We start from the raw sequence: 25,674 nt of genomic DNA, 5'->3' as shown, positions 1-25,674 counted from the left end.
GAACATCAGGAGGGGAAAGGTGCTCCTGCCTTTCACTTGTCCTCCAGAAGAGCAGCTTTTGGTGGCGATGGCTGGATCACCCTCCCTGTGCTCCTGGGACAAGAAGCGTGAAGGAGTGTGAAGTGCTACCTGCACCCGAAATTAGACAAGCAATTATTTAACCACTTCTTTGTATGGGAAAAACCATCACCTCAGCCTGGTTTCCCTATCTGTAGCCACTTCAACTCAAGCACTAATACAAATTAAGAGTTATGACCATGAAAACTTGAGCCAAAGGACACCCGTTTTAGAATTTGTCATGACACCTAAAACTGAGCACGTTGGTTTTACTGTCGTGCACATTAATGAAACTGGAATTATGGGCTTCTGAAAAACAGGTCTACATGTCTCAAGCCCAGGAAGGAACCCAGGGAACTTCTTGCTCTTACGACACTTTGTAAGATGCAGCATTTTTGCCACATTTCCTACAGAAATGAAGCAAACAGTTCAGACAACATGACCACAGCACCCCAGCAGCAACCAGATGGCAGAGGGATGCTCCACGGGCAGCTGAAATTATCTGTGGGAGCTAAAACACTGAAGCCACGAGTGATTTAAAGTGAATTTATGAAAGCTAAGGAGAAAAAAGAAAACAAAACCCAATCTAAGTTCTCTTATTGTGAGATGAACAGACTTCCCACCTGCCAGTACAATGCCAGTCTCAAGTTGAGCAATCACTTACCATTGTCCAGATCATTCTAAATCTTTAAAGAAAAGAAAAAATAAGCTTAGCTCTGGCAAATTCTTCTTCCCTCCAGTCGGACTGGGTGTTGCTGATGCGTTTCTGCTCCTTACAGTGGCAATAAGCAGAGCTCACGTTGAGAGCATCACCGTCCTCTGGAGCAGATGTACGGTCCTGCCTCTTCCTGCGGAATCCAACCGCGGCGAGACGAACAAACAGCTCCATGGCAAAGGATTGCAGCCAGCCCCCCTCCTCCAGAAGCTCGCTTCATTTCAGGGTGGGACACAGCTGTAAAGAGATGTTAATTTATATCCTGCTTGCTCTCTGACATTGACATGTATGACAGGTTTCTATTAATCACTTTTTAACCTCCTCCTCCTCCTCTGCTACTTGAAACTGCATGTTCTCCATGACTCTGTTTTAGGACGAGACTAAATGGCCTCAAATTGCACCAGGGGAGGTTTAGATTGGATATTAGGAAAAATTTCTTCCTGGAAAGCGTTGTGAAGCATTGGAACAGGCTGCCCAGGGCAGTGGTGGAGTCACCATCCCTGGAGGGGCTGAACAGACACGTAAATGAGGTTCAGGGACATGGGCTGGGTTAATGGTTGGACTTGATCTTGAGGGTCTCTTCCAACCAAAATAATTCTATGATTCTTTTAGTTCACGTCTTACCCTCTAAGTATCAAGATCTTTTTCCATTTCCCAAGTTTTTATGTTTTTATTTGCATTGAAAAAAAAAATAAATCATTCTTCGAGAACACCAACTCCTTCCTGCCCTCTGCACACACGCAAACAGAACACAATACCAAATCACGTTAATAAATTATAGGACTTGTAAAAATACAGCTTATTTTTCCAGCCTACAACAAAGCCATTTTCCCCCAATTGTAGACAACATAATTACACACACATCCACACCCCCTCTCAGGCACTCGTTCGGTTGCCAGCTCGTTAAATGCCCATGTTCTAGGAGGGAACATTAGAAAGGCAGCATTTTAACTGATTGCATGAACGTTAAAAGGCATATTCGTATTTTGGATAGTACTTTCTTGCATTCAGAAGCCACTGGAAATATTTGCCCAAATTACATGCTAGAAAAGCTCTACATGAAAATTAGAGTTCCCCACCCCATCCCAATCCAACTTGTATTGTAAAGTAAACTTACTGACAACGTCGCCTTCTCGAGAAATAGAAACTCTTTCAGTCTGTGCCTGCGGAGGGTTTTTAAAGGAAGGGGAAAGGGAAAGCTCACACCAGTGATAAATTTGGTCAGTAAAATTATTTTATTTTTAATAGAAGGGCTTATACAATTGAGTATAAAGATATATGAAGAATATGGAAATGAAATGAGAAAAGCGTCTGGAGGGAATTCTTTTTATTGAGGAATAGTTTACATGTCTAAGTTTAAGTATTCACCTACTTTTCGTTGTCCCCTGTTAACAGGCATAATGAAAATATCGCAATGAGCAGATGCATGGAGAACACAGCTAATAAAGCGAGAAATATGGTAAACACGTGTCATACAACCTTAAAGTAAGTCAAACAATCACACAACAAATTCTGAAGCACTTCTGTGATCCACAATCTCAAGATGGCCACTGGTCTGGAGTGTTTACAAATTGACACTTTTTTTTGTAGAAAGATTTTGTATTGGTTAATAAAACCACAGCCTTAAAATTGTTGGCTTTCAGTTACAGAGGTAACAGAGGTATCATCTGAATTCACATCAGAAAGAAAAATAAATGGCAGCAGTACAAGCATGTGCCTCCTCCAGTGCCCAAAACTCTTTGAGGCTTTGCCATGGCCAAGGAATAAAGCTACGGAGCCCAACAAAGCAGCCAGTCTCTCCAAATACTCAGACACAGTCTGGCATCCTTGCTCTTGTTTACTGATATAATGCTCTGTTAAATCAAAAATGAAGCAGAAGAACCTCAGCTAACCAAGAGAAGTTCTACACAAGCCTATCAATATTCACTAGACCTGGGAAGTTGTTAAGAAACAGGAAAATTATTTTAGTTGACTGACCCATAAAGGAAATTTATAGAAATGCTGCTCTCAAGATGGGAGAGAAGGAGGTTTCCGTAACACACGCTGAGCTCGCAGTAGAAATAAAGTGTCACAGCAGATTTGTTCAGGGATGATATAAATCAGACTGAAGACACAAACTAGAGCAGCTCCAACCTGTTTTCCACAAGAGCTCACTCTGAACTCTGAACAAAGCTCTATTTACAACAGCTTTGAACTGCTTGTGGAAAAGCTACCCCAGATGTTTCAAACATCACCATTGCTTCAATTTGCTGGATGCGCACTATGGGTCCATCTCTGAACCACCCTGCAGCGAAACAGACACAAAAGTAGCCTGTCTGCAATATTAACATTGTGATCCATGGAAGAGAAGCTTCCACACGCTTCAACGGCTGATATTGCTGAGGTACTGTGGATCAATTACCTTCAACACAGGAATTTTCAGCTCGAGGTTTTTGCTGGAGCCACTGTCCGTTCCGCCCACATCTGAACAACGTGGCCACATTTTATCCTTTCACCTCGTTATAATCTGAATTTATTTACATACAAAACAAGAGACAGGAGAAAGTTCTCTTCTATTAACCCGACAACAGGCACCTCCAGCTTGTAGTAAGAACACCTTAGACAAGGCAGCTGCATTTATTTTAGGAGCATATATAAAATTCAGTGTGCCAGTGTCAAAAACAAGAATGTCAGATCATACAATGCCAATACATTCTGGTGGGCCCTCGACTATTAAGTGCAAAAAAACCCCAAAGCCAAAGAACCAAAAAAACCCCAAAACTTTTCACCACTTTAGTTCTGTTTAGAATGCTACACAATGAATAAATTACATCTTTCTGGGATAGCGCTGCATTTACTCCTACATCTCAAAGAAATTCCAAGCTAATTAATTAGAGCAAAAAATTACATTGAGCAGGATAATGTTTCAAATGAAAGAAATGACTTAGAAACACCAATCAAAGATAATGTGATGATGATTAGCTGTGCTGAAGTCTAAGTCATTAAAATTGATGAAAAATGTTTTTACACTGGTCTATTCTATGTAATCCATTACCTACGCTATGCTCTGCAGTTCAAGTCTAACAAATGGTATCTGATAATTCAATATTGAAGACTAAAATACTTTCAGTGCACCACTTGATTTCCTACACCAACATTTCCAATCAAAAAAAGATCAGTAGCAAGTAGATTTGCAATATTCTTTACCGGGAGAACTTTAGTTTATAGGAAATATCCTTCAGATTTTCACCTGCTCACCTTCTACATGATCACGTTTAAATATGGCTGCTGCTTTATTCTGAACAGTCACTATCCCACATAAGTTACAACCATGGTTTGGTAAGAAATCATTCCCTGTGCTTTCTAATAACTGAGACTTGCCCAAAAGTACAACATCTCCTCCCGTGCTCTCAGCTGAAGTGACGAGCAAGACGAGCAGATCTATAATCAACACGCAGCTGAACAAAGGAGTGAAGGATGTTCTTGTCCAGATTAGCAAGTTGTTCTCCTGAGCAAACTTGCTTTAAGTTATCCGGGGCTACAACCAGAAGATTGCAAAGTGCATGCAAGGTATCAAAGAGCTGTAACACCAACGCAATCTGTGGTTAAGAGAAAAACAGAGAAAGATATTCAGAGTTTGAGCTGCTTGAACTCTTATGTTCACCTACATTCTCAAAATATTTCCTCCCTACAGACAATTTACACCCATCAATCTCTCCTCATGTGTGCGGAAAAATGCCCAGACACACACACGTATACATCTGTACACACACAAAGTCATACACAGAACACATAAGAATGCAAATCTGATACTTCTTCAATAAACACACGTAGCCTGCAAGCAATCAAATGGTATCAGGAAACTGCTCTTGAGGACATTATAAAGAACTGCTAGTATAGTAAGAGAATATATAACACGAGTATACAAAATGCTGATGTACAAATAGAAACCAACTATTTTTATAAAGATATCTGACTAAAAATAGACTCCTGCTACTAATTTCAACCTGGCTGTACAAAACCAACCTGCACACGCTTACCTTGAAGTCTTTGGCACACTTTCTATATTCTGCCACGTCACAAATAGCCAACATGCCTCCCATGCAGCTGTAGGAATATTGCTGGAGGTGTTCGTAGATGAGTCGATGAAAACGAACTCCAAGTTCCATCAACACTGTGTCCACATTCTTACCATCCATAGAGTTTCTTATCTTTTCCACCTGCTTTCTAACGTAGCCACAGACTTTAACGCAAGCCTAAATAAAAATGAAAGAAAGAAAGAAAGAAAAGAATTAGGTAACTTTCCAGAAATCTATTTTTCTCAAAGTGGCTTCCACATCATAAACTGAACATCAGTCATTAAGTCTTTAAACTTCGCACAACGCATCATTGGAATTAATAATTTTCCAATTAATAATTTTCCATCAGTTTTTTATTTGCCACATAAAGTTGCAAAAAATCTGAGGAGAAAGATGGATGCGACACAATATTCAATTAAGTTATAGCTGATACCAGCTCAGAACAAAACAGTTTAATTTGGACTTTTAATTCAAACAATGATCAAGCAGGGGGAGTATGTGGGGGGAGGATTTGCTTGGTGCAAAATGGGATAACGAAGTAAATTAATCAAACACATGTTGTCTAATGCGAGCTTGGTAAGGATGTTTATGAACATTTGAGGCTATAGGATGAGCTGGGACTTAGTTTACTCACATTAGTATATTGAATCAAAACATTGTTTTCATCTTCTGGTTTAAAATCTGTCTTCTTTTGCTCTGCAGCCAAGATGTGCTTCATCTGTCCAATCATACAATTCAGTGTCCTTTAAAGTTACAGATACAGACAGGGTTTGGAAAGGAACATTTTAATTGCCTTTAGTTTTGTATCTACTTATACTGATACAATTCTATGCAAAAGTAAGTGGTATAAAACAACGAGGAGCACTCCCCTAGTCCCTAACATTTGAGTAATCTACAGAAGATATAATAAATGCTTGCTTTTAGTGTAAAAAGCAAGCGATGCTAGGACATATCAAAGGAAATACTCATTTAACAGACATCCACACACGCACGTGGACTCTTCTGAAGTAGCAATGCAATTCTCTCAAAAAGATAAGCGTGGTTTTATGTGAGCGGTTCGGAAAAATGAGAATCAGATTACTAAAGAAACAACCAGCAACCCTAAAAATGCTCCTTCCTGCAAGTGCAGTGGTTGGAGCCCAGCACACAGCAGGTTGGCCAGCTGGTTTTAACGAGGACACATTAATTGTCAAGTAATCCATTCAAATCCAGCTCTTCAGAGAAACTGGATGGAATTCTTCAATGCCGAGGGAATCAGACAGCAAAGGAGGGTTCCAAAGAGTTTAGCAGAATGAGATCACACTGTGTATTACTCAGAAGCAAGTAACAAAAAACACTTGGAAAATGAAGGGAGGGGGGAAGAAAAACCTCTTCCTCCGCCAGAGCCTGGTATTTCTTTTGTTCCCAGAAATCTAATAGAGTTTTACAGTGTCATTTATTTCTCCCTCACAGGTTTTATCTTTTCAGAACATTATCTAGGGTCAAGACCCTGGTTTACGTTAAGTCTGAACCAAAGGTCAAACAGCAAAGCAAGGCGAGAGGTTCCACACCTCAGTGCCAAGAACCTCTCATCTCCTCCTTTTCCCCTCCCCTTTTCTTCACCCCCCTCACTCCTTTTTACACAGAAATACTGAAAGAAAACCAGTTGAAGTAATTTTATTTGGCTAATAAATCACTTTTCCAGAGGCAGACAGCAGCTATGAACGCTATTCAATAAGTTGCTGTTGGACTTCTTCAGACTGGATAACACTGAAATCACCCATGTTGAGAAATTTGCTTTTATTTTTAAACTAAATCATTCCTTTAAGCAAGAAAATCAATTCTCAACAGCATCAGTAGCATGTAAGCCGGCACAGAAACATTTTACATGTTCCATTAATCTCAAAACTAATCTGTCTTTTCTATGTGCCAAAGCACAAACGCATTTTTGCATTTTGCATCCACAAACCTTTGAACAGACCATTTTCCAACAGGGACTTGAAGGGGCAACGATGTGTTCAGGGGCAACAGGGGCAATGAAGATGATTAAAGGAGTGGAGCATCTCCCGTGTGAGGAAAGGCTGAGGGAGCTGAGGCTCTGGAACTGGACAAGAGGAGACTGAGGGGGGACTCATTCATGGGGATCAATATGGAAAGGGGGAGTGTCAGGAGGATGGAGCCAGGCTCTTCTCAGTGACAACCAGTGATAGGACAAGGGGCAATGGGTGTAAACTGGAACACAAAAGGTTCCACTTAAATTTGAGAAGAAACTTCCTGGTGAGGGTGGCAGAGCCTGGCCCAGGCTGCCCAGGGGGGTTGTGGAGTCTCCTTCTGTGCAGACATTCCAACCCGCCTGGACACCTTCCTGTGTAACCTCAGCTGGGTGTTCCTGCTCCATGGAGGGACTGCACTGGATGAGCTTTCCAGGGCCCTTCAACCCCTCACATTCTGGGATTCTGTGATTCCTAAGTGTTACTATCACTTTTAAGAGATGAATTATTTTACACAAACAGTTGCAAACTACTGTAATGCTTATGACCAAGCTATGTCTGTCTATTAATAGATCTAATCCTACAGCCTCCTCAGTTGTCACTTCCACAGCCTCCACCTTTCTTCTTCCACCTACAGAAAACGCAGGTGCACATAACGTATCCATTCTCCTCTTCATCTCTCTGCAGAAAGCAGCTAGTAGGACACAAATACAAAGCCTGTTTTTCCTACACTGTTCTCATCCCTCTCTGGTACGGTGCGATCCTTACAAAAATCTCAATATTAATTTCCAGAGTAGCCCTCATTACCCACAGGATGGCTGATTCCTGTTACTGCAGAGAGAAAACAGGCACAGAAAGTTCATGTAACAGGTTCTAGGTTGACTAATTCCACCTTGAAATATACGAATACTATGTGCTTTCCGGACCAAAGTAGGGCATTGCACAACACCTCCATTTCCTAATGTTAAGCTTGTTTTTTATTTTCCTCTGCTGTAAAATGAGTCACTCACAACCTCAAAGCAAGTCAACGTCAGAATCAAAATTATTCCAGGTCTACAGACTTGTATGACTGGGTCTAATCCATAGCACCGTGCAGATTCAAGCAAATCATCTAACCTATTTTTGTCAAACTTTGCTCCTAATGGAAATACTGTAAGTCTTTAACCTATTTCAATCATCACTCCTTTCCCTAAAGAAGAAAGAAGTAGCTCGAGACAGTAAGGTAAAACCAAATTACTGCACTCTTTCAACTTCGACAAATACTTGAAGATCCTCCTAGAAGTCCTTATGGGTCAGAAATCTGCCATGGGAAATAGGACTCTCTAACAAACCAATGAATCAAAATTTCCTATGCACAATAAAGCATACTTACAGATCTAAAATAATAATAATTAAAAATTTTGTCTTCAGAAACAACTCATCCTTAAAAGGAAAACTAACATGCATCACAAAGGAGTTTTATAACAAATGATGATGAACAGAAGGTTTAAATCTCTACTTGCCTATCGATACCCATATCCAGCTTCACTTCCATTTGTTCTATGATGTCCTTTTTCTTCTGAAGGCATTCGGATAGTTTAGGAGAAGAACTGCAACAGTATAAAGGGTTGAGTGTGTGACAGAGCATTAAAATAACACAAATCTGTCTCTTGGGTCTGCTAATTACAACACGATTCAGGAAATGCTAATCAAAATAAGGTACCTGATCAATGGCATCAGATGATCGTTGAACTGCTTGTCAAATAAATGGAAAATAGTATTGGCCTGGTGGACAACATCCAAGAAATAAAGGTTTGCGTTCTTTGAATCAGAAGAGGGAATGCCTAAAGCCAAGAAGGTTTCATTAGGATTGTAATGACACGCAGTTCTTATAATTAGCATGATGATTTTTTAAATATGCGGAATTTTTCCACGAATGCTTAAATCGCAGGCTTAGAGTTTCAAAAATTTACCATGGTGCCATATATAGAATACTTCTCAGAGCTATAGCAGGTAATAACCATAAGCATAGAAGTATATTGCTTTTAAAGTTTCTACAAGCAAAACTGAGCAGCCAATTTGAATATTTCTTTAGAACACAAGTTTTATGCTTTCACATGGGAAAGGGGGGTTCTGAATATCTAGATTTTTGCTTCTTTAATACAAACAGCTTTCCTATTTACTGTCACTTTTTAAAATGGACAGGTATACAAACAAACATGGACTTCTTACATAATGTAAGACACTAAAAGCCTTAATATAAATATATTCTCCTGCTGTGGCACAGAGAACAATTAAAAGAGGCAGATAGTGCTGATGTCCCAGTTTTCGTGACATAAACGTGCTTGAAGACACCAGCACGTTTCTGTCTGTGCATCAATTCCCTAAATGGAAGTTCCACTTCAGAAGACACTAAATACCGACTCCCAAACACATTAAAACGAATTTCATTTAACCAGTACATTCTAAACAAGGCCAATCAATAAGGCACAGCAAGGACCCGCAAAGATCAGCTGCCCAAAAAGGCCAACGAGATGAAATGCTCAGAAAATATTATACTCACCAGCAAGGCCTGTTTCTAATGCATAATCGATGTGTTCAGTGCATAAGAACTCCACAAGCATAGAAAAAATTCTGAAAGCATTTTTCGGTAAGTCAGATGGATCAGAGAGCTTTAAAGAAGAAAAAAAGTCATCCCAAAGGTCAGTTCTACATACATTTGAAAGTTTATCTGATCTCGCATAGGGGTTAAGCTTAAAATATAACAAGCATTCCAGAATAATTGGAATTTTGAAAAGTATAAAGTGTTTCTAATAATAATAGTATTACTAAGGGTAGAGATTGTTTAATAGTCATTAAAATGCCTTTTTCCTCTTTTACTGAGCTTCTGCCTCTGGCCAGAGACAGGAGCCTGGGTTAGATGGACCTTCTCAAGCAGCCAGGGCAGCTGCTCTAGGATCACTTGCGCAGCAAAAAAACCCCAACAACAAAACACCATTACAGAGGTTTCCAAACACCAAAATATTCCGATAGATGGTTACATTCAGAATCAACAACTGATTTTTCCTAAAGCAGTCACAGTTGGGACATGCTGTGTATTTGCACGCATCTGTCACGTAATATCAATACAACAATTAATTACCCAGGGACACGTTTAATTTCTTTTGCACAGCGAGGTGTCCTGACCACAAACAAAACCCCAGAGGTGTGTATGATAATGGAGAAGTTATAAACTTATAATTCTAAAAATCTCCTTACCTGCCAACATCTGGTTTCTACCCAAATACATCCCCTTGTTGTTAGAACAAGTATGAAAAAAATCTAATCCCAACAGGGAAGAAAATAATAAAACAACCAAACTTGTGCACAACTGCAAAAAGTTTGTTTATATCATTAATTTAACAATCTCTAGCAACTACTGTATTGAGAAAAATCATCTACCTGTTCGTCTTGCAGTCACTGACTTTCACCACTGAGAAGGTTTTTATCCCAGTGTGTGCAGGTTACAGCCCTGTACTTGTGTTTTGTTATATCTTTGGCCCCTCTAAGTTCATAAAATATTAAAACTTCTTAATATCTGAAATGTTAAGTTCTCCTGCACTGAGCTAATTTAGAATGTTAGAGGCATTAAATTTCATTAGAAATCAGCGTGTTTAGTTACTAAAAAATTCCTAGCATTTAAGTTTACAATTAAATTTCAAGGGGTTTAATTTATACTAAAGTACCAAATACTAATTGACAGGCAGTAAAACCAGCAATTTAATCAGAAGGGAAACACCTTTTTTCTGTTCTTGTTAGACTAAAGCGTTTAAAGAACAATACAGAGTTAACAAGGTGAAACAATGTTAAAGATTATTTCTCCCAGCATTTTATTGGTGATATTCTCTAATGCCCAAAGAAATGGCACTTGACACAGGACAACAACTGTTGAACTATTCTCTATATTTTTAAAGCAGGAAAAAGAAATTACATGAAAGGCATCTCAGGTCTAATTTAGTAAGAAAAGCAACACAGATAAATAGGTTTAACCCTCCTCCCTTCTTCTAAAAATAGTATTAAAACCCATATAATACAACTAGACCCACACTCAAAAAGCAAATCCTTGGACTCCACCATGACCCTGATACAGTGAAAAAATTCACAAGAGAATTAATTTGTTTAATAATGTCCTTCCTTTCTTCCTATCACACTTGAATCAAAACTCGAACCTGGAGATTTAATTCCGCACAGAAAAATTCCATCGCTAATGGAGATCACGGGAAGCAAACTCACCCTGTGACATCTTTCAAAAGCTTGTTTAGTTTCTTGCAGAAGGTTAACCACCACTTCTTGCGACAGAAAAGTTTCTCCGTGCGTGTCAATACTCGGCCCCAGCGGTAAGTTTGTACGTTGCCTTATTCTCTCTTTGAGGTCTTGAATACTAGAGCAAAGACATAGCACAAGAAGATTTCACCGGGTGGCAATTTTAATGCTCAAATTCAACAATGACTTTGGATGTTTTAGTTGTTGACTTAAAAAACAGAACTCAAGACACGGTTTAGGATACACAAGCATTGAGACAGTCTTGCAAGCTTAACAAAAATTGCCAGTAAATGCAAAACTATCGCGTCTGATCGCGTGGTCAGCTGTGTTGTACCATGACACCAGCTGCTCCTCATAAGGAACAAGAGTCATTTCAATCGAATCCTGCGGCACTTATGGTCTGTGGACAAAGTTTAGCTTCCATACATTCTGTCATACATTGTATTAATACTTTCAAAGCACTAATGAGAGCTTTCTATCTCTGCCATACCCACAAATCCTCTCATCCTCATCCACTATCTCAGCGGTCCTGATTTAGTCAAGCATGCTCCAACACATTTCCATGCATAAAACAACTCATAAAGTCAGTCACTACGATCCATTTAATTTTCCCCAGGAAAATTAAATTTTCATCTTTGTTTTTTAATTTATTTAACTACTTTTGCTGCTGCTGTTCTCTCCAAGTCACTTCTCATTCTTGACACACTGAACCCAGTAGCTCTTTGAAAGGTGCAATATTCTTATCACCTCTACTTCACACAAGTTTTAATTCTTCCTTTCCCACTTCTTGCTACTCCTTTATTAGAGTTTCTCTACCCTGAGGATAATGAAGTCTTGTTTTACCTTTCTCTAAGTCCATTGCATCTTCTGGGCTCATTAAGAGCTTTCTCACTGACATTGTTATGGTCTTTTCCCCTTCCTAGGTCTTGGGAGGGGACCACAAGACCTGGGCAGGTGAAAAAAAATGTATGCTTTTAGATACACACATATACATGCTTTAGGTACCTTAATTTTGCTTCAGTCCTTTTGTGGATCTGGATCCTAAGTTGAAACATAGGTTTAACTGGTATTTTTCATTTCCCACGAGCATACAAATATCATGCATCACCTTTCACATGTACTGAGAGCAAGACACTTTTTTAGCAGAAGTTAACATAGTGACAGCAAATTCTAAAAAGCTGCAGGTCATTTTAGCCACCTGCTCTCTTGCAGTTCATCATCTGACATGGCAAACACTGTTTCTCCCCTTACCGCCCCCCTTTCATTTCAAAAGCACGAAACTTGACAGAAGAAACTTACCCTCCAGTGCCAATGGACCTTTTCTGGTGGTTTTTGGAATCATAATAGCGCTGCAGAATCATAGCGCTCCGACTTTTCAGGTAACCAATTTCCACCTCAATGTAATTCTCCAAGTAGGAAATGAAAATGGATTTGATAAGCTTAGACAAGAAAGTCTGCTTATCAGTACCCAAGTTAAACTCCATCAATCTGCTTGACAGATTAGTAGTTCTTTATGCAAAAGAAACAAAGAAAGGGAGAGGAGGAAAGGGTTGAATTTGTATGAATTACAGTATTACATGTTTGTAAAGCACATAGCACAACAGAATCTTGATTGCGATTAAGACTTCTAGCAGCTCTACATTTAAGTCGAGAATTTTGCATAATTCGTGTTCAATTCTATATGGTACAATTGCAATAAATGAGTCGCTGGCGAGATGCAGACGACTGGCTTTTGCACACTTTTAGAATTACTCTCAAAGATCACTATACTAAATACTTGCCATGAAAAATAATAACCACAATTTTAAATTTTCTTCAGGAAAGCAAACACTGTCGAAGTTAATGCCCACAAAAAACCTTCAGTTTTTATGAGAAGTTTACACTTGGCTTCTCTTCTCACGTCTTGATAATAAATCAGTGTATTACAAGAGAATATCTACAACAATAATTTCATCATCAATATAAAAATACCTTGTATATAGATCATAGAGGTTCTTAAGATACTGTTCTGCATCTGATTTCCTGTGTTCCTCCAGCTGGTCCTTCACATAACTCTGTAAAATTTGGGTACATCTGTTAGAAGATAAACTAGCAACCACAGATCATACTCATGATTCGCTAGATTATATGTAATTTACTGCTAAGTGTACATCTTAAGGTAATTCATATATTCTTTGGTTTTAAATCTCTAATTTACAGATGTATACAGTTAAATGCATCTCTTAGAAGAAAATTATTTAGGAATACAAAGCAGTAGTGTGTGAAGCAAAGACAAGAGACAGATTGGTTCGAAAATATGCTTGACCAACAATCATGAAATCTCCTCTTTTCAAGAATAAAAAACACCAGTGGCCTAGGGGCATTTCTGCAGATGACAGTAAGCAAAGGAGACACGTATTCACTTCTTGTAACATACACAAAGCAGATGCAAGCTTAGAGCCTTCTTGTCATTGACTATTTGGACAAATATAATTTACCACACAATACTAAGTCAAACCCAACACACAAATTTGGGGTTGAAACACAAGCTCGATCTCTAAACCATAAGGAGAATTATGTCTACAGGGACAGTGCTTTTTGCAACAAGTTGTCACATTGTTGACTTCACACATTAAAGTGACTGTATTTGCAGGATGGGAAACTTAATATTTCCAACTATTCCAGACTTTCACATAAATACTGCAGTAGCTGTGAGACAGTATTCACAACATAAGCTATTATGGCTTGTTTGATGCTAACCTTACACATGAAACTCAATTCCAAGGATGAACAATTAAATGTGAAACTTCCTGACATATTCTTGATAGAAGGCATCCAGAGGAAATTAAATATGCATCTTGTGAATTAGCTAATAAACACACTGATTCCCTTATAATTTTACATATTGAATTTGACTATTTTCAGTCGCACTGTGTTCAAAGTACAAGCAGCTTTATTTGATAGAGGCTTGATTATCTGTCTGAATTGTTACAGAGCAATCAGCTGTGACTCCACATCCTCATCCAAGATAACAAATACTATAAATTCTCATTAATTGTTACTACTAGATATAATACTTTTTAACGAAAAGTTTCCTCAACAAACTTCAACGTGTTAAAATCTAAAATATACCTGAAGTTTAACTTCAAAGATATTTTGAATGAGTTTGGCTAGCACAGTCTCCGGATTGCTAAAGACTTCTCCAACTTGCTTATTCACTCGTTGGCAGAGGATGGCTGCATCTTCAAAGACGTCATTCCTCAAGAACGCACCCTAGGGTTTCAGAAGCACGTTTTGTAATATATTCAGAACTATACGATAAATAAGTCAACACACAAAGAGATACATATAAAACAAAACGCATTTACCTCTTGACACTGTTTTATGTACACGTCAACGCAATGGGAATAGCCCTGTGGAAGGAGCAAAACAACTTGGTGTTAAAGCAGGTTCTCTGTGCTTTCATTATAGAATTAAATGAAGGGAACAATCCCTGTGAAAAAGTTAGCGCAAAAAAAAAATAGATTCATTGAAAGCGTAGACTCTTTTAAACCCATTTTTGTCACAAGCCTAACATAACATCACTTTTCACCACTCTATGTGGATACACACCACAAGTTTCAACACTCTTCCTTGAGCATGGAAGTCAGTTCATACATATACAAGAAAATAATATCTTGGAATAGTCTCTACTGACACCACCTCCAATGCCTCATCGTCTGCCTCTTTTATTCCCCTGCACTTGATTTCAGATGGAACATCTCAGTATTTTTAAAGTTATTCACATTATCTGGTGTGGTGGTTGTGCCCATGCAAACATGTTCACTTAAAACAAGCACTTAGTGTATCATGGGTTGTTTTATTTATGTATTTAAATGGAAACCCTTGGTTTTTACCTTAAAATGAAGCAAAACTGCTGCTACTTCTCTCATTCTGGAGATTTCGCCTCTCCGCTGTGCGCTGGTAAACTCTTGAATTAGCTGGCACTCTAAATCATGGTACTTACCTGGAAAGGGGATAACAACAAAAATCCATCAGGCTACGTAATGCAAGCACCAACCAAAACCGTAACACCGACAGTATTGCGTACTTCTTTAATCATATTTAACAACTCAACTACAGGAACATAGACTGAACAGAACTGATAACTTACTTGCTATCTTTGATTTTACTTCAGAAAACCTGTTAACAAAAAAAAAAACACCACGATTAAATTCAAATCCACATCACGAGAAGAATCACAGCCATCCTAGATCATGAATAACAGCCACTCTGCTTCAAAACGAAAACATGTAACACAAAGATGACAGAAAAGTTACACGCTATATATCCACAAAAACCTACAAGCATCTAATTCAAATCTAGCACTAAGTCAGCACAGCAAAATTATCCCATTAAAAGTCTGCTAAGCAGTTTAGGATGTGTATGTAAGGATGATCCCACAACATGAGTGCGCAAACATAAGTTTGAGAATAGAAGAGAGAAATAAGGACACAATCCATCTTAAAGGCTACATGAATCACTAAGTAAAGCACCAAAAAAGTAGACAAGTGAAGCATGAGAAAATTATACTTATGCGAAGATTTTTTTTTCCCAAAGAAGTTCAGATAGAATTGTACCTGTCAAAAGGCAGTTCCTGGGCGATCAAATGCAGTTTCTGAATAATATCAGCTGCCTCTTTAATCTGTTAAGAGTAAAACATGACATAATTAGCAAAGAAGGTCTGATTGTGGGCTATTCCTTTCCTCCCCCTCCACTGCCTAATTTTTATAGGTGCAGTTGATGCACCCATGGAAGAAATCACCCACTTAAAGTCCCCATATGTACTTTGATGATGCTTAAAGTTTTGGGGTTTGTTTTTGTTTTAGTTTGTTTGGTTTGATTTTGTGTTTGAGGGGGTTTTGTTTGTTTTTGTTGTTGTTGCTTTGTGTGGGGGTTTGTTTGTTTGTTTTTAACAGAAAATTATATGAAACTTCAAGTTATAAGTGAAAGTTTAATTCTATATGATACTTCAGCAGACAACACACAATTCTCTTTAAATTACGTTTTGTTATTTGCCATGTTACCATTAAATATTTTGTAAATGTATGTTTTATTTCTACTTAGGAAAAAAGAAAGAAAAACTTATGCAGGTCTGGAAAAGGCTGTCCGTAGAAGAACTTCTGTTAGGTGAAACCTCTCTGTTTTCCTTGGAAGTCAAGAAGCTTTTATGTGCTCCCTGTTTGATTAGGGCAAACGATCAACTGGCAATTACCATAGATCCAGAGACCATCAATCAAAAGTCACTATGCAACTGACTTCTTGGGAATACAACTACCTGAAATGATTCGTTTTTTCATTTCCCTGACAGATACCTTCAGCTCAGTAGAGAGGGGATGACTATTAACCTATTCTTGGTTCCTTTATGAGCTGCATTTTAAGCACGTATCTTTGCTGAATGTGCAAACCAAGTTTTTACTGTTTCCACGTACTGGAATGTTTTTCCTGACTGCAACCACAGCACTGCACAGAATTGGAGGAGAGTGGGAAGATTCTTTAGGACACACCTCAAACCCCCCAAAACAAAACAAAAAACAAATACAACACAACAGCAAAACACCCACAAAACAAACCAAAAAAACCCACCACACTTTACTGTTCTTTCAAACTGCAATGGGAAATATAATATGTGCCCTTTTGCTTGCAGCTGAACACTTTTCCTTCAATATGTTTCTATTAGCCACACCACTCAGATTACGTTTGCTTTATGAACATACGCTCGAAGCAGAAGAAAAACAAAATGCTTTCACGTTTCTTTGAAGTTTTCCTGCCTGGTTCCTCTAAATTCAGAGGGTGGAGACATAACCACAGGACTACACAAAGCCCAAAGGCATGCTGTGACAAAAAGGTATCCAAGGCCAGTGGACTGACCCAACAGAGTAAAGTTTCACAAAGAAGTTGTATTCAGAAACATTCTGCATTACAGGGTGGATCGGAGGCAAGGGGTTCAAAGGAAAAAGGCAGATATTGTATGTGCTCTAAAGTCTCCTTCCCAGCATTTCTCAAATCTCCGATAATTTCATAAAATTAAAAATGCCAACGTTGCCACATTAAGCATCACGGAATACAAATGTTTTATCAGCGATCTGCAGCCTAGTGTTGTTAATTTCCATTTCAGAACAATGAAACTTTAACAAGTCAGCCACTCACTGGTTTGAAGCCTGACCATGGTAAGTCATGGTAGCAGCTTGTAATTAGGGCAGTACTGCTTATTGCTTTGAACTGCTTTCATCCCGCTGACAGCTCTTACCTTTTCAGAGTTTGTAAAAACATCAGACTTCAGCTCTCCATCCAGAAACTCATTAAAGTATTTCATCAGCTTCTGAGCCTCCACGGCCCGTTGCCGTGGCGTGTTTACCCCCTCCAGTTGGTCACCAAGGTGACAGACCTTAGTTGCTACATAGCTGATGTGCTCATCTAGTTCTTGGAAATGTTGGAAGGCAACCTGGGAGAACAGAGACACAGAACTCAGGATTTCCATTTACTGTGCTTTAGGAAACACCAGAGTTACTTCAGTAAAAAGCACGATGAATGCAGGCACCAGCTTTCCAGGTGCTGTATCTCAGAACTACTCAGAACCGCTAATTAAGTATACGCAACTGCTTAAGGTTTAGTATCTTCCTTTTAACTATTGTGAAGAGTTTCAGAACAGCTATGCTCGTTAACGGAACACGTAGATAAGCCCCCTTTGACAGGGGAAACTGTTTTCCATCAAACTCTCTTTATTTTTATCTGGAACAGTAGCACCCTGTACCAAGAAATGTGAATAGACCATGTAATGCTTTTAAAACTTGCACAGCTTAGCACTGACTATAGTCTTTAGATTTTACCTGGTTGCTTTTCTGCAGCTCTTGTACTTTCTTGGCAAATTCCTTGGCTTCCTTCTGGCATTGCTGTTCTAGTTTCTCCACCTTCCTCTGAATCCTTTCATCCATTACCTGTAATTCTTGGATATGATTTACAAATTCCTCCAATAATCTGATTTAAAATAAAATACAGTAAAGCAGACTTTAGTTTGAAATATATTGTCTTCTGCAGAGAGCTTAAAAAACCTCAAAGAAAAAAAGAACCTGCCTATGAGGCTCATGTCTAACTTACAAATGATATTTTGTTTTAAACTACATCACCCTAGTTGTGCAGAACTCTATGCCTACATAAAAACTATATGACCATATACATGATATGCTGGGGGACAAGGGAAAAACTAAATACTAATTACTCAAGAATGTGCCTCCACCACAGGCACAAAAATCCCTATACACCCATCTTTCCTAAATAAATCTCAACAGGGCAAAGAGAGTCGAGGCCACTACATCCCTTCAATGCAAAGGCTATAACAGGAAAACATTTTCTACTGTCCTGTAGATGTTACTGTAAACTTATAAATCAGCATCCCATTAATAGGCAATGAATACAATCAGATAGTCTCATAATGTTGCTTTGGTTATAACCACGTTGTTTCCTGACTTCACTTCTTCTGTAACATAAGCCATGTTAAGGTTTTTTTCCTGTCCTTTCCCATCACTTTGATTTTTCTTTCACGCTCACATTTTACCCTTTGGGACAAACACAGTAAGTACATTGGAATGCTTTCTTAAATTTCCTCAATTCTTTTCCATTCCATTCCCGAGATCTCTCTCTTTCTCATTCCTGTTTTTGTCCATTCTGTCACATTCCAGTCATCTATTCAGCTTATACTTTTCTAAAGATCCCAGTCACTGATGTTCAGGGAATGGATTATTCCCAGATCCTCCATGGTGATAAAACCCATGCCAATAACTGAAAACATATGAAAGATCTGAGAACTCTGCTGTCCAGGTTTAATGTCAAACAGAATATGGGAATCCCTTCTGGGAGCTATTTCTAGACCACTCAGGAATCTGCATTTTCACATATAATCTGTTCAGAAGGTATACGGGGAACGTGAAGCCCTTCCCACCTCTACATTTATACAATCCTAAAATTACATTTGGCCCTCTGGATGCAACCACCAGGCTGATATGTCCCCCATGAAAGTGAGTTTGACACCCCCGATCTAGAGCTTTCTCCAAGCAATACCTAAATGATACTAATGCAATTCTCTTTAATTGCATGGAGGATCACTGAATTTCAGTTTTAACTTCTGCTGCTAAAATGACCAATATCTATAACAGGAAGAAGGTCAAGCTCATCTCCCTAAATTATAATCACATGAAAACTGAAAACACTTGAGTTAATTACATCCCTAGAAAGACTACCAATAATGGTACAAAAGCTACAAAGTAGCACCATTTGAGAGAGTCACTCCTTTCAAAACAAAAGAAGATCCAGAGGTCTGGAGAACAGAAGCTTTAGGTGTTGAAAACCACCGTTTAAAACGGTGCCATCTGAGTTACCAAAGCACCACCCGCTGCTGGCCTGGTAACCACAGAGCTGGCAGCTTAGGCTGAGGTTGAGCTTAGGCTGAGCAAAACCAAGCCAGCAAAAAAGTGCAGGACAAACAGGTCCTGCACCACCTCCTCCCTGCCTGCTTCCCCTACCCTATGCTTGCTCCTTTCTATACCTACATTCCTTCTCACCACCTGCTCAGAGAGACACAACCTCTTTCCTTTGCACCTGCTCCCAGGCTCTTCCAGTCCCCCCAGATTGCTAATCCAACTTTGCGAGGGTGAAAACTCATGGACACCACACAATCCAATATGAATTCAAGCGAAGCCGTTTATTACAGAAACAAGCCTCCTTATATATGCAGTTACTTCTTGATCACGCGTCCACGCTCCAAGCATGCATTAGCTGACTGGATATTGTCCATGTTCACGAGCTGTCCACACGCCCAAGTCTCACTGCTAATAGGTCTCGTTAATATACATCTTGTTGAGGCCCTGTTATTATAGAATTGCCTCACTCCCAAAGCAGGTGGTGTTTTTCAGCCTTCGCGCTGGCCTTGAGATTCCTTTGGCTAGTTCAGAAATAAGTCTCCATCTAATAGAAACCCATCCACACAACAACCTCAAGAAAATCCCTCAAATCTCCCACACAACTTGAAAAAAAAAGAGATTATTTCTTTCTCATCAGGTTAGTTTTCTGACATTTTAGTGAGTTAGATTAGCTTATCATGGGATTACACGCCTAGAACTTGCTCAAGATGAGCCACCACAGTGTGTAGCTAAGAGCAAAAGGGGCACAAGCCCAGCTCCATTGGGCAGCAGACTTTGGTTCAGACTATACAAATTCAGTTTAAAATCATCTAAGTCAACATTGCCATGTTCCTGCCTTTCTTCCCATCCTACTTGCTTGTGCCTTTTATTTGAGCCAGGACTGTAAGCCACTGGGTCTTAAAACAAGCCAGCTCAGGAATCTAAACTAGCGAGAAACTCATTAAATTGACTTAACTATCATAGCACTGAAGCCTCATATTATGCTTTAATCCAGCAACTCCAGTGCTTTGAAACATTCATGTCTGACAAAGACAAGTAACGTCAATTCTCCTTCATTCAAAAGGTCTAAATCGGAAAGTGACTTTCCCTGCTCTTGTTACTGAATAATTGGTTGTGAATAATTGGCTCATGGTCACAAATTCTAGCAATTCTCCCAAATGAAACCTCCTTGGACACACACCAATGCTACATACAGGCTTTTTGTTACATGTGTAATAAAACAGTACAATTAGAGTTACATTCACTTTGACCATTATGCGATTTCATTTTACCTTTTCGGATCAAAAGCTTCTCCACCTCTGGAACCTCCTCCAGGTGTTCTCCATGCCAGACGTTCAATGTATTCATCTGCCACAAAAGGCTCCTGGCCACAGAATAAAAACTCCTTACAATGTGCCACAGCAGGTCAGTCCTTAAGCAGCTGCTTACACATCATTTTGAAAGCATTCGGAAGCTTTACCACAATCGAGAGCAAGTACAAGTGTTGACAATTACCCCGTCACCTCTTATGTTTACGTATTTAATATAGAGAACTTTGTTCCTAATGTGGTGGGTTTGAACATCTAGTCTTGAGATTGCCAAACAAGTAACAAACAAATTGCTGCAGGTCTCTGAAGAGCTGGCTCTAAATTACCCATCTTATTTCCAGGTGACCTTACACTTGTGATTACAAAGTGTCCCAACCGTGCAGCAGCTACACTGATGTGAGATATTCCATCGCGAATCACACAGGAGAACTGATCTGCCTAAAAATTCCACCGCAAATTAAGTTTTCTTTGCAGTCGCTCAGATCTCTGATGAAGTTGACAACACGGCATCACAAGCAGAACTGACCAAGGCAGCAAAAACAGTGCGAGATTGGCACTGGACACTATGCAACATCAAACCGCAGCTGTAGAAACAAAGCAGATAAAAAGGAAAAAGAACCCACCAAACAAGCAAAAAAACGGATGATGGACCTGACTTTCCCAAGAAAGAAAAACAAGGCATGAGTAATGCTAAAAACCACAAGGTCACTGAAGTTTCATAATATTTGCTGGATCTTCCATAAATATACTGCACAATGGTAAACAGTTAAGATTATTTTTCCACCCTACAGTGTTTTCTGAAGGCTCATAATAAAGCCAAGAACTCCTATTTTAGTTGGCCTAATATTTAAGCCAGCTCACACGTTTCTTCATATAGTTAATATTAAATATCCCAAACACAGTCCACCACCTATCCTTTAAAAAACGACAATTTATCATTTCAGTTTCATTGGTAAAGGATACACAAAGTATTCTCCCAGCCACCAGGATTTCATGGAAAACTTTACAACTCCATGTAGCAATGGTTCTAACTGTGAAACATCACCCGACACAGAGCTGGGAGCAGCTCTGGTTAACAGTGGCATTTACCACAACTCATCTGTGATCACGAAACATGAACGTGCCACCAGTGATTCTGATAAAGCTTGGTTTAAAAAAATTAATCAAAAATAAACAGACCTCCACAGGTATCAAATCTGTTCTTGTATCAATAGGTCTAAGACCTTCCCAGAAGTAACAGGGAGGGGAAAAGCAGCATTATGGTGTTAATCACTAGAAACAAGTGTTGGAAAGAAAATATTGCCAGTTCAAGATTTGTCATTCCTCAAAAACACATTATGCCCTATTGAGTCAGGTCCGGCTATTAAACAGAAATATAAAAGTTTCTTAAATATACTTTGCAACATGCTGAATCCTGCTAGACAGGACAGAAGTTTCACCCTTTCAAGAGATGACCCAGTCACTCCTCATTCAAAAACTGACCAGAGTAACCGTGTTTTGCTCACCCTCCATGGTTAAACTTGAAAAATAACTGGATGATACCACTTACAAACAATTCCTCTACAAGTCACTCATCTCTAACCCACTTCTTCCTGATACACAACGTTAAGTTTCCTTTACAGGAATCCTTTCCAACAAAAGTCACAATGCAGTGATGTCATATCAAGTGTAAATTCTCTCCTTATCTCACCTTTACATCTAAATATTTGGGAACAAGCCATTCAATACAGTAATATTCCTTTCAGGGGAGCCCTCCAGCTTCCCAACTGCCTTATGGCTCTTCTCAGCATTTCTTCTGTTCTCTGTTATTTGAGAAATATTAACCGTGGGGATACTATTACATGTAGAATACTGACCAACAGAGGGAAAAAAAGAGCTTTTTCTTCCAAATTTTCACAAAGGGTGTGCTAAAAATAACCCACTTGATTTATAAAGAACAAATTAGGTTCAACAGTGTCTTTTAAGACCTGACTTCACACATTCCACTGCAAATCCAAAACTTTTTAGTTTTGTTTGTATATCTAATCTTCCCTATACATTTGCTCTTTTTAATGCCATCTTGATAATAGGGTTACCTACGGCTGACCACCTAATTCCTATTTTAAGTCTCCTATCCAGTTCTGCAGAAAATGCTGGAAATCAGCTACTACAAATGTCATTTGCAAGTCCTTTGCCTGTTATCAGATGAGCCCCAACAGTCAATTTCTTCACAGCTTTGAACTTCCCTCTAGCCGTAGATGAATTAACGGGATATCATCCATTCAGCCAATACCACAGATTTAATAAGAGATATGCCTGAAGTGGGTGATAACCTGGTTTGATCTGGTCTGTATAAATGAAACTAAACTACACCGAGCCACATTAAAATCCAGTTTAGAAGCAATCGTTGTTAAATTACACAAAGGAGAATTGAGTCCATCTTGGGTTCATTTTCAGCACAGATCCTTCTACACAACATCATAAAACTACACTGAAAATGACTTTCAAATACACTTTCATGGGAACATTTCAGGCAAATACTACACTCAGTAGGCAGCTCAGGCTTAATCCCATAATGAGAACATGTTTTCATGTTCTAAACCTTCATGGCAGTGACTTCAAACTAACAGAGTAGGCAACGTTAATTTAGTGAATAGCAACAAAACCTCTCTTGCTTTGGAGTGAACGAGGAGAGAAAGAAATATTGGTTTCCATATTGGAAAACATAATTCTAAGCCCCATCTCTGGGTAAAGGTCTCACCTACTTTGCAATTACATGTTTATTGCTGTTGCAAAATGGAACAAACTGTTGCACGGCCCAAAGCAGCCCAAACATGCAGTTTCATTTCCACATCCAAATTATCTCACATTCCACATCCCACAAAGAACAGAACTGCATTGTCATCATGTCGAGAAATCAACATAGCCCTAGGATGGCTAGAGAAGGCACAAAACCTGGCACCGAGCTACTTTGCATATAATATATTAGTCCTGCCATTTTTTTAAACCATGCAAGCCAAAAGATGCGAGTCATAACATTCACGTGTTGTAACAGCGATTCATAAATAAAAGCACACACAATGCATTGATATAAACCACGGAGAAAGGATCTTCCAGAGAAACAGGAAGACCTTTCCTGCAGGCTGGGCAAAGCGTGTCCCAGTGTGAACACACCAAACGAACAACCGGCTCCTGAGTGACTCAGAGAGCAAACACAGGGTACATAGCAACAACACATCCCCACGAACCGGCCAGTGGGGCAAACACTTTCTCTTAATCACAGGTCACATCATGAAAGCCTGTGGTCCACTCCAGGGGAAAAGAATTTCCCAGACTCTTCCTAGAGAATCATTAAATCATTTTGGTTGGAAGAGACTCTTAAGATCATTGAGTCCAACCTAACTAGCACTAACCCATATCCTTAAGAGCTTTATCTCCATGTCTGTTCAACCCTCCAGGGATGGTGACTCCAGCACTGCCCTGGGCAGCCTGTTCCAATGCCCAACAGCCCGTTCCATGAAGAAATGTTTCCTAATATCCAGTCTATATTCCTTCCCTGCTCACGTGTGGCCCTGGTAAGTTATTAGGCTTTTTTGCACCTCTGTTGCATTGCAGCTAAAGGGAGGGTAAAGTTATTTCCTTATTTCAGAGAAGCTGAAGCTGCACTGACACACCAGGCACTGAGGTCATCTGAGTATGTGCCTTGAGGAGAAAAGGAGACACATTATCTGCTTGTCGGTGGGGCCTGGCCTGTCACCCTGCCCAGAGCAGCACCCATCTGCTGCAGAGCCCCGGGGAAGGAGACCCAGGCATAAAATGGACCGAAACCCCGCTGGCCTGAGGGAAGGAAGGGGCTGCAGCCCCCCCGGGGCAGCTCCCCTCAGCTCCCCAGTTCCTCAGGTCCCCCATTGCGCCGCTCTCCCCCCACACCCCCTCACCCTGGGCGGGAGGGCCCGTTTCCCTCCCCGCCCGAGCAGGAGCTCGTCCGGGGGCGGAGGATGAGGCCGCCGCATCCCCTCAGCGCGCCGGCCGGCCCCAAAACCGCCTCCCACCGCCGGGCCCAGCGCGGCCCGCTCCGCTCGCACCCACCTCGAAGAGCTCGGCTGTGGTGGCCATGGCCACAGGGAGGGCGGCGAGGCTCCTCAGCGGCCCGCCACCCCCTCCCCACCGCTGCCGCCCATTGTGTCCCGCCGCCCCGGCAGCAGCAGCAGCCGCCGCGGCGCCGCCTCCGCCCGCCGGAAATGGGCCTGCGCCGGGCGGCCGGGCCGGGGAGGGGCCGGCAGCTGCGCGCCGAGGCGGCCGCTCTCAGCGCCGGCACCGCCGCGGGGCTGCGGCTGCTCATGGCGGCGTCGGGCTCCTCCCCAGGTACCGCGGGCGTGTGGAGACCGGGGGGGACACCGGCCGGACTGCGTGCCCGCAGGAGCTCGGCGGGGGGTTGCAGCCGAGCCGGCGGCCGCCGCGTCTCCCCGCGGCCCGTCGGGAGCGTCTGGTCCCGGTTCAGGGCAGAGAGAGAGAGAGAGAAAAGTTCGCGGGTTCGGGTCGGAGCCGCCGGTGTTTTCAGAGCGGCCGGGGCCGCGAAACAAACAATAGTTTGATGTTTCATAAATCCCTTGGCTCCTCAGAGCGGCCCCGGCCGCTGGACATTTGTGAACCTGGTTTTGAAAATGTCTAGATTCAGATAACGTGCTTTTCACAGCCGCCTAAATCTGTTTTGGTTTTGTTTGATTTTGGTTTTTTTGTTTGTTTTTGTGTGTGTTTTGTTGTTGTTTTGGTTTTGGTGTGTTTGTTTGGGTTTTGTTGCTTGTTTCTGTTTCGTGGGGTTGATTGGTTTATTTTTCTTTTCACTTTTGTTTGGTTGGTTCAGTTTTGTTT

At 40.4% G+C, this 25,674-nt stretch overlaps 1 protein-coding gene across 2 annotated transcripts; it reads right to left on the bottom strand.

Moving 5' to 3' along the window:
• Positions 1-1,988: 1,988 nt before the first annotated feature.
• EXOC5 (exocyst complex component 5) lies at positions 1,989-25,049 on the bottom strand. Of its 2 annotated transcripts, XM_082058662.1 has the most exons (19): positions 24,892-25,049; positions 20,788-20,879; positions 17,930-18,077; positions 17,350-17,544; positions 15,680-15,744; positions 15,214-15,242; positions 14,957-15,066; positions 14,429-14,473; positions 14,193-14,333; positions 13,053-13,135; positions 12,381-12,590; positions 12,087-12,122; positions 11,052-11,199; positions 9,343-9,451; positions 8,503-8,623; positions 8,303-8,389; positions 5,465-5,573; positions 4,792-5,007; positions 1,989-4,350 (listed from the first exon to the last, which is right to left on the bottom strand). In XM_082058662.1, exons 1-19 carry the CDS (start codon positions 24,916-24,918, stop codon positions 4,162-4,164), a joined length of 2,160 nt encoding a protein of 719 aa, XP_081914788.1. In that variant the 5' UTR covers positions 24,919-25,049; the 3' UTR covers positions 1,989-4,161. The 2 variants fall into 2 exon arrangements, with proteins under 2 accessions (XP_081914788.1, XP_081914787.1); XM_082058661.1 differs by lacking the exon at positions 12,087-12,122.
• Positions 25,050-25,674: the final 625 nt, after the last annotated feature.

The sequence above is a fragment of the Streptopelia decaocto genome (genome assembly GCF_964273445.1).
Source record: "Streptopelia decaocto genome assembly, chromosome: 7".
Lineage (NCBI taxonomy): Eukaryota > Metazoa > Chordata > Aves > Columbiformes > Columbidae > Streptopelia > Streptopelia decaocto.
The sequence above is the reverse complement of the archived record's forward strand: the minus strand, read 5'-3'. Positions and strand labels throughout refer to the sequence as shown.